Here is an 8,413-nt window from a genome sequence, read left to right as displayed (position 1 = left end):
TGTCTCTCTCTATCGCTACACTCAGTCACTCCTCTCACTCTCTCTGCCAGTGTCTCTCTCTATCACTACACTCAGTCACTCCTCTCTCTATCTCTCTCTGCCAGTGTCTCTCTCTATCACTACACTCAGTCACTCCTCTCTCTATCTCTCTCTGCCAGTGTCTCACTCTACCACTACACTCAGTCACACCTCTCTCTATCTCTCTCTGCCAGTGTCTCTCTCTATCACAACACTCAGTCACTCCTCTCTCTATCTCTCTCTGCCAGTGTCTCTCTCTATCACAACACTCAGTCACACCTCTCTCTATCTCTCTCTGCCAGTGTCTCTCTCTATCACTACACTCAGTCTCTTCTCTCTCTCTATCTCTCTCTGCCAGTGTCTCTCTCTATCACTACACTCAGTCACTCCTCTCTCTATCTCTCTCTGCCAGTGTCTCTCTCTCTATCACTGCACTCAGTCTCTCCTCTCTCTATCTCTCTCTGCCAGTGTCTCTCTCTATCACTACACTCAGTCACACCTCTCTCGATCTCTCTCTGCCAGTGTCTCTCTCTATCACTACACTCAGTCACACCTCTCTCTATCTCTCTCTGTCGGTGTCTCACTCTATCACTACACTCAGTCTCTTCTCTCTCTCTATCTCTCTCTGCCAGTGTCTCTCTCTCTATCACTACACTCAGTCACTCCTCTCTCTATCTCTCTCTGCCAGTGTCTCACTCTACCACTACACTCAGTCACACCTCTCTCTATCTCTCTCTGCCAGTGTCTCTCTCTATCACAACACTCAGTCACTCCTCTCTCTATCTCTCTCTGCCAGTGTCTCTCTCTATCACTACACTCAGTCACACCTCTCTCTATCTCTCTCTGTCAGTGTCTCTCTCTATCACTACACTCAGTCTCTTCTCTCTCTCTATCTCTCTCTGCCAGTGTCTCTCTCTATCAGTACACTCAGTCACTCCTCTCTCTATCTCTCTCTGCCAGTGTCTCTCTCTATCGCTACACTCTGTCTCTCCTCTCTCTCTCTCTGCCGTAGTCTCACCCCTTCGATCGTGTTCCATCTCTGGAAATGACGAAGCTTGGATCTGACATCTGTTTACCAGTCAGCATTTTCTATTTGCCCTGGACGAGTCCACGGAGATCACTCTGTTAATGTTTAAATGCGTTCTAAGTTGTGCACAAGTGATCCCTCTGCACAAAATGAGCTGAAGGGACAGGGGCGGGAGGTGGGGTGGGGGGGGGGGGGGGCGGTGGCGGGTGCCTTAGTATAGGTTTTATACAAAAACAGCCCCCTCATCCTCCTGCCCCAAACAACACTGATCCCACAAGCTTAGCAGAACTGACAGGGGTGACAAGGAACATCAATGCGCCTGGGGAGTCCTTTGAGACTGCGGGAGGTGGGGGGCCAGATGGTTGAGGTTTGATGAAATAGGTTTCGGGTCCCCGAGGGGTTGTCATAGCATCAAGTGCGGGGAAACTGCCAAACAACCTTGAACGCTGGAGAGCAACAGGCAGATGTGTTGAAACCGAGAGCAGAGATCAATGAGTTTCACTTCTGTGGGGGAGAGAGAGGAGCAGACACTTGTACTTGTGTGTCCTTTGCGATTCCTGTGGATATGTGGTGAGTGAGAGGGAGAGAGAGAAAGAGGGACAGAAAGAGAGAGAGAGAGAAAGAAAAGATGAAAGAAAGGAGGGGAAAGCTGCGGGCATTGCTCTCATTGGGGTTAACTCAGCATTTTCGAGGGAATAACGTATTTCGTGAAGCCCGGGCTCACTCCTGTTTGTGTAACAGGCCGCCGTTTTGCGCACAGCAAGATTCCACGGTGAGCAATCGTGAAATGACCAGATCAGCGGCATTTTTGTGATGTTGGTTTCAGCACTGACCCTCTGACAGTGCGGCACTCCCTCAGTACTGACCCTCTGACAGTGCGGCACTCCCTCAGTACTGACCCTCCGACAGTGCGGCACTCCCTCAGTACTGACACTCCGACAGTGCGGCGTTCCCTCAGTACTGACCCTCCGACAGTGCAGCACTCCCTCAGTACTGACCCTCCGACAGAGCGGCGCTCCCTCAGTACTGACACTCCAATAGTGCGGCACTACCTCAGTACTGACCCTCCGACAGTGCGGCACTCCCTCAGTACTGACCCTCCGACAGTGCGGCGCTCCCTCAGTACTGACACTCCGACAGTGCGGCACTCCCTCAGTACTGACCCTCTGACAGTGCGGCACTCCCTCAGTACTGACCCTCCGACAGTGCGGCACTCCCTCAGTACTGACACTCCGACAGTGCGGCGTTCCCTCAGTACTGACCCTCCGACAGTGCAGCACTCCCTCAGTACTGACCCTCCAACAGTGCGGCACTCCCTCAGTACTGACACTCCGACAGTGCGGCACTCCCTCAGCACTGACCCTCTGACAGTGCGGCACTCCCGCAGTACTGACCCTCTGACAGTGCGGCACTCCCTCAGTACTGACCCTCCGACAGTGCGGCACTCCCTCAGTACTGACCCTCCGATAGTGCGGCACTCCCTCAGTACTGACCCTCTGACAGTGCGGCTCTCCCTCAGTACTGACCCTCCGACAGTGCGGTGTTCTGTCAGTACTGACCCTCCGACAGTGCAGCACTCCCTCAGTACTGACCCTCCGATAGTGCAGCACTACCTCAGTACTGACCCTCTGACAGTGCGGCACTCCCTCAGTACTGACCCTCTGACAGTGCGGCTCTCCCTCAGTACTGACCCTCCGACAGTGCGGTGTTCTCTCAGTACTGACCCTCCGACAGTGCAGCACTCCCTCAGTACTGACCCTCTGACAGTGCGGCTCTCCCTCAGTACTGACCCTCCGACAGTGTGGCACTCCCTCAGTACTGACCCTCTGACAGTGCGGCTCTCCCTCAGTACTGACCCTCCGACAGTGCGGTGTTCTCTCAGTACTGACCCTCCGACAGCGCGGCACTCCCTCAGTACTGACCCTCCGACAGCGCGGCACTCCCTCAGTACTGACCCTCCGACAGTGCGGCACTCCCTCAGAACTGACCCTCCGGCCGCGCGGCGCTCCCTCGGTAGTGACCCTCAGACAGCGCGGCACTCCCTCAGTACTGACCCTCCGACAGCGCGGCACTCCCTCAGTACTGACCCTCCGACAGTGCGGCACTCCCTCAGTACTGACCCTCCGACAGCGCGGCACTCCCTCGGTAGTGACCCTCAGTCATTACAGATAGATAGATCAGAGATAAACGTTGGATATGAATTGGGAAAAACGCAAGTCAATCGCCAATAGGGGTGTTTGGAGGAATGTGTTTATTCCCAATCGTTTATTCTCTCAGTGCAACTTTGTGTTTGTGTGTGTGTCTCTCTCTCTCTCTGTCATCTAGGTGGACTCTCTGTATCCTGCTGTTCCCTCCAGCCTCCTGTCTCATCTCTCTGAGTGGTTTGCAAGGACAGTTCAGCTCTCCTGCCTACCCGCAGGGTTATCCGAATGATGTGTCCCAGAGCTGGGAGATACAAGTCCCCGGGGGTTATGGGATTAAATTATCCTTCACTCACATCAACATGGAACCATCTCCAGACTGTGCCTATGACAATGTGCAGGTAATCCTGGGTGGGGTGAGGCTCAGTGAGTGCAGCAGTGAACTGTGTGTATTTAGCAGTGTGTCCTAACCGTGACTTCTCTTGGTTCTGTGTGCTTGACTTGATCCCCTCCTGCAAACTCAAGACTCAATATTAGTCAGTACATCCAGGCTTCAACTCTCTACATTCCGTCTATCAGTCTATCTCTCTCTCTCTCTTGGTATCTATCTGTTTATCTCTCTCTCTCTCTCGCTCTCTATCTGTCTATCTCTATCTCTCCATCTATCTGTATATCTCTCTATCTGTCTATCTCTCTATCTCTCTCTATCTCCCACTATTTCTCTCTCTCTCTGTCTCTCTATTCCTCTCTCTATCCCTCTCTCTCTATCTCTCTCTCTCTATCACTCTCTCTAACGCTTAATCTTTCTCTCTCTCTATCTCTCTATCTATCTATCCATCTATCTATCTAATATCTATCTATCTATCTCTCGCTATTTTTCTGTCTATCTCTTTATCTATCTCTCTATCTATCTCTATCTATCTGTTTCCCTCTATCTCTCTCTCGATCTTGCTGTTTCGCACGCTCTATCTTTCTCTACCTTTCTGTGTCTCTCCCTTTATCTCTCTCACTCTCTCTCTCTCTCACTAGCTCTCTCTAGCTCTCTCTCTCTATCTGTCCATATCTCTCACTATCTCTCTCTATCTCTATCGCTATCTCTCTATCTCTATCTCTCTATCTCTCTATCCCTCTCTCACTATCTCTCTATCTCTCTCTATCTCTCTCTATGTCTCTCTATCTCTCTCTATCTCTCTATCTCTATCTTTCTATCTCTCTATTTCTTTCTCTATCCCTTTATGTCTCTAACACTCTCTCTCTATCTCCCTCTATTTCTCTCTCTCTGTCTCTCTATCCCTCTCTCTATCCCTCTCTCTCTATCTCTCTCTCTCTATCACTCTCTCTAATGCTTAATCTTTCTCTCTCTCTATCTCTCTATCTATCTATCCATCTATCTATCTAATGTCTATCTATCTATCTCTCAATATTTTTCTATCTATCTCTTTATCTATCTCTCTATCTATCTCTATCTATCTGTTTCCCTCTATCTCTCTCTCTATCTTACTGTTTCGCACTCTCTATCTCTCTCTTTCTTTCTATCTGTCTTGGTCTACCTTTCTGTGTCTCTCCCTCTATCTCTCTCAATCTCTCTCTCTAGCTCTCTCTATCTCTACATATCTCTCACTATCTCTCTCTCTCTCGCTCTATCTCTATCTCTCTATCTCTATCTCTATCTCTCTATCTCTCTATCTCTATCTTTCTGTTTCTCTCTATCTCTCTCTCTATCTCTCTATCTTTCTGTCTGCCTCTCTCTCTATCTCTCTCAATCTCTCTAACTATCTATCTATCTATCTCTCTCGATATCTCACTCTCTCTAGCTCTCTATCTCTCTCTGTCTCTCTCTCTATCCCTCTCTCTATCTCTCTATCTCTCTCTAACTTTCTCTCTCTCTCTATCTCTCTATCTCTCTATCTGTCACTCTCTCTCTATTTCTCTCTATCCCTCTCTCACTATCTCTCTAACTCTCTCTATGTCTCTCTCTCTCTCTATCTATCTCTCTATCTCTATTTCTTTCTCTATCCCTCTATGTCTCCATCTCTCTATCTCTATCTCTCTCTCTCTCTCTATCTTTCAATCTCTCTCTATCTATCTCTATCTATCTCTATCTCTCTATCCCTCTCTTTATATCTCTTTCTCTCTATCCCTCTCTCTCTATCTCTCTCTCTCTATCTCTCTCTCTCTCAATCTAGCTCTCTATCTGTCTATCTCTTTCTCACTCTCTCTCTCTCTTTCTCTCTCCATTTCTCTCTCCCTCCCTCTCTCTCTATCTCTCTCTCTCTCTAGCTCTGTCTACCTATCTCGCTCTCTCTCTCTCTCTCTCTATCTATCTCTCTATCTATATATCTATCTCTCTCTGTATCTCTCTCTATCCCTCTCTCTATCTCTCTCTAACTTTCTCTCTCTCTCTCTATCTCTCAATCTGTCACTCTCTCTCTATTTCTCTCTATCCCTCTCTCACTATCTCTCTATCGCTCTCTATCTCTCTCTATCTCTCTCTCTCTATCTCTATCTTTCTATCTCTCTATTTCTTTCTCTATCCCTCTATGTCTCTAGCTCTATCTCTCTATCTATCTCTATCTCTCTGTCCCTCTCTCTATATATATCTCTCTCTCTATCTCTTTCTCTCTATCCCTCTCTCTCTATCTCAGTCTCTCTCTCTCAATCTAGCTCTCTATCTGTCTGTCTATCTCTCTCTCACTCTCTCTCTCTCTATCTCTCTCCATTTCTCTCCCCCTCCCTCTCTCTATCCCTCTCACTCTATCCCTCTCTCTCTATCTCTCTCTCTCTAGCTTTCTCTATCTCTCTCTCTCTATATATATCTCTCTATCTCTCTATCTATCTCTCTATCTATCTCTATCTTTCTGTTTCTCTATCTCTCTCTCTCTATCTTTCTGTCTCGCTCTCTCTATCTCTCTCTATCGCTCTCTCTATCTCTCTCTATCTTTCTGTCTCTCTCTCTCTCTCTATCTCTCTCTCTTTCTATCTCTCTCTATCTCTCTCTCTAGCTCTCTCTCTCTTACTCACCCTCTCTCCCTCCATCTCTACCTCTCTATCTCGTTATCTCTGTATCTCTCTCTCTATCCCTCTCTCTCTAGCTCTCTCTTTCCATCTCTCTCACTCTATCTATCTATCTATCTATCTATCAAACTATCTCTCTCTATCTCTCTGTCTAACTCTCTCTCTTTCTATCTATCTATCTATCTATCTATCTATCTATCTATCTATCTATCTATCTATCCCTCTCGATATCTCACTCTCTCTAGCTCTCTATCTCTCTCTGTATCTCTCTCTATCCCTCTCTCTATCTCTCTCTAACTTTCTCTCTCTCTCTCTATCTCTCAATCTGTCACTCTCTCTCTATTTCTCTCTATCCCTCTCTCACTATCTCTCTATCGCTCTCTATCTCTCTCTATCTCTCTCTCTCTATCTCTATCTTTCTATCTCTCTATTTCTTTCTCTATCCCTCTATGTCTCTAGCTCTATCTCTCTATCTATCTCTATCTCTCTGTCCCTCTCTCTATATATCTCTCTCTCTCTATCTCTTTCTCTCTATCCCTCTCTCTCTATCTCAGTCTCTCTCTCAATCTAGCTCTCTATCTGTCTGTCTATCTCTCTCTCACTCTCTCTCTCTCTATCTCTCTCCATTTCTCTCTCCCTCCCTCTCTCTATCCCTCTCACTCTATCCCTCTCTCTTTATCTCTCTCTCTCTAGCTTTCTCTATCTATCTCTCTCTCTATATATCTCTCTATCTCTCTATCTATCTCTCTATCTATCTCTATCTTTCTGTTTCTCTATCTCTCTCTCTCTATCTTTCTGTCTCGCTCTCTCTATCTCTCTCTATCGCTCTCTCTATCTCTCTCTATCTTTCTGTCTCTCTCTCTCTCTCTATCTCTCTCTCTTTCTATCTCTCTCTATCTCTCTCTCTAGCTCTCTCTCTCTTACTCACCCTCTCTCCCTCCATCTCTGCCTCTCTATCTCGTTATCTCTGTATCTCTCTCTCTATCCCTCTCTCTCTAGATCACTCTTTCCATCTCTCTCGCTCTATCTATCTATCTATCTCTCTCTCTATCTCTCTGTCTAACTCTCTCTCTATCTCTCTCTCTCTATCTCTCTCTATATATCTCTCTCCCTATCTCTTTCTCTTTATCCCTCTCTCTCTCTCTGTCAATCTAGTTCTCTATCTGTCTAACTCTCTATCTCTCTCGAGCTCTCTCACCTATCCCTCTCTCTCCCTGTCTCTATCCCTCTCCCTCTATCCCTCTCTCTCTCTCTCTCTCTCTCTATCTCTCTCTCCCTCTATCCCTCTCTCTCTCTCTCTCTCTCTCTCTATCTCTCTAATATCTATCCATCTCTCTCACAGTATCTATCTATCTATCTATCTATCTATCTCTATCTATCTCTATCTTTCTGTATCTCTGTATCTCTCTCTCTATCTTTCTGTCTCGCTCTCTCTGTCTCTCTCTATCTTTCTCATATCTCTCTCTATCTTTCCGTCTCTCTCTCTATCTCTATCTCTATCTCTCTCTCACTCTATCTCTATCTATCTCCCTCCCTCTAGCTCTCTCTCTGCCTCTCTCCCTCTATCTCTCTCTCTCTCTCTCTCGCTATCTCTCTACCTCTCTCTCTCTATACCTCTCTCTCTAGCTCTCCCTCTCTATCTCTCTCTATCTATCTATTGATCTGTCTCTCACTCTCTCTCCCTGTGTAACTATCTATCTCTCTCTCTCACTATCTATCTCTCTATCCCTCTCTATCTCTCTCTCTCTCTAGCTCTCTATCTCTCCATCTCACTCGCTCGATCCCTCGATCTATCTACCTCTCTCTATCTCTCTCTATCTATCTCTCTGTCTATCTCTTTCTTTCTGTTTCTTTCTATCTCTCTCTCTACCTTTCTGTCTCTCTATCTCTCTCTCTCTCTATCTCACTCTATCTTTCTGTCTCTCCCTATCTCTCCCTCTCTCTCTCTCTCTCTATCTCTCTATCTCTCTATCCCTCTCTGTATCTCTCTCTCTCTAGCTCTCTATCTCTCCATCTCACTCGCTCTATCCCTCTCTCTCTCTCTCTCTCTATCTCTCTCTATCTATCTCTCTACCTATCTCTTTCTTTCTGTTTCTTTCTATCTCTCTCTCTATCTTTCTGTCTCTCTCTCTCTCTCTATCTCTCTCTCTATCTTTCTGTCTGTCCCTATCTCTCTCTCTATCTCTCTCTCCCCCTCTCTGTCTCTCTCTAT

General features: G+C 46.8%; 1 protein-coding gene across 1 annotated transcript in view; it reads left to right on the top strand.

Annotated features, from left to right (window-relative positions):
* The first annotated feature begins 1,478 nt into the window (after nucleotides 1-1,478).
* The window catches only part of LOC137361958 (complement C1s subcomponent-like), an 87,017-nt gene continuing 80,082 nt past the window's right edge, over nucleotides 1,479-8,413 (top strand). Inside the window, exons 1-2 of the mRNA XM_068026548.1 lie at nucleotides 1,479-1,615; nucleotides 3,371-3,587. Of these exons, the coding sequence (XP_067882649.1) occupies nucleotides 1,611-1,615; nucleotides 3,371-3,587 (222 nt within the window). The 5' untranslated portion in view covers nucleotides 1,479-1,610. The remainder of the gene's footprint in view (nucleotides 1,616-3,370; nucleotides 3,588-8,413) is intronic.

The sequence above is a fragment of the Heterodontus francisci genome, unplaced genomic scaffold (genome assembly GCF_036365525.1).
Source record: "Heterodontus francisci isolate sHetFra1 unplaced genomic scaffold, sHetFra1.hap1 HAP1_SCAFFOLD_323, whole genome shotgun sequence".
NCBI classification, from domain to species: domain Eukaryota; kingdom Metazoa; phylum Chordata; class Chondrichthyes; order Heterodontiformes; family Heterodontidae; genus Heterodontus; species Heterodontus francisci.
Note: the sequence above shows the minus strand (reverse complement) of the source record. Positions and strands in the feature narration are given on the sequence as shown.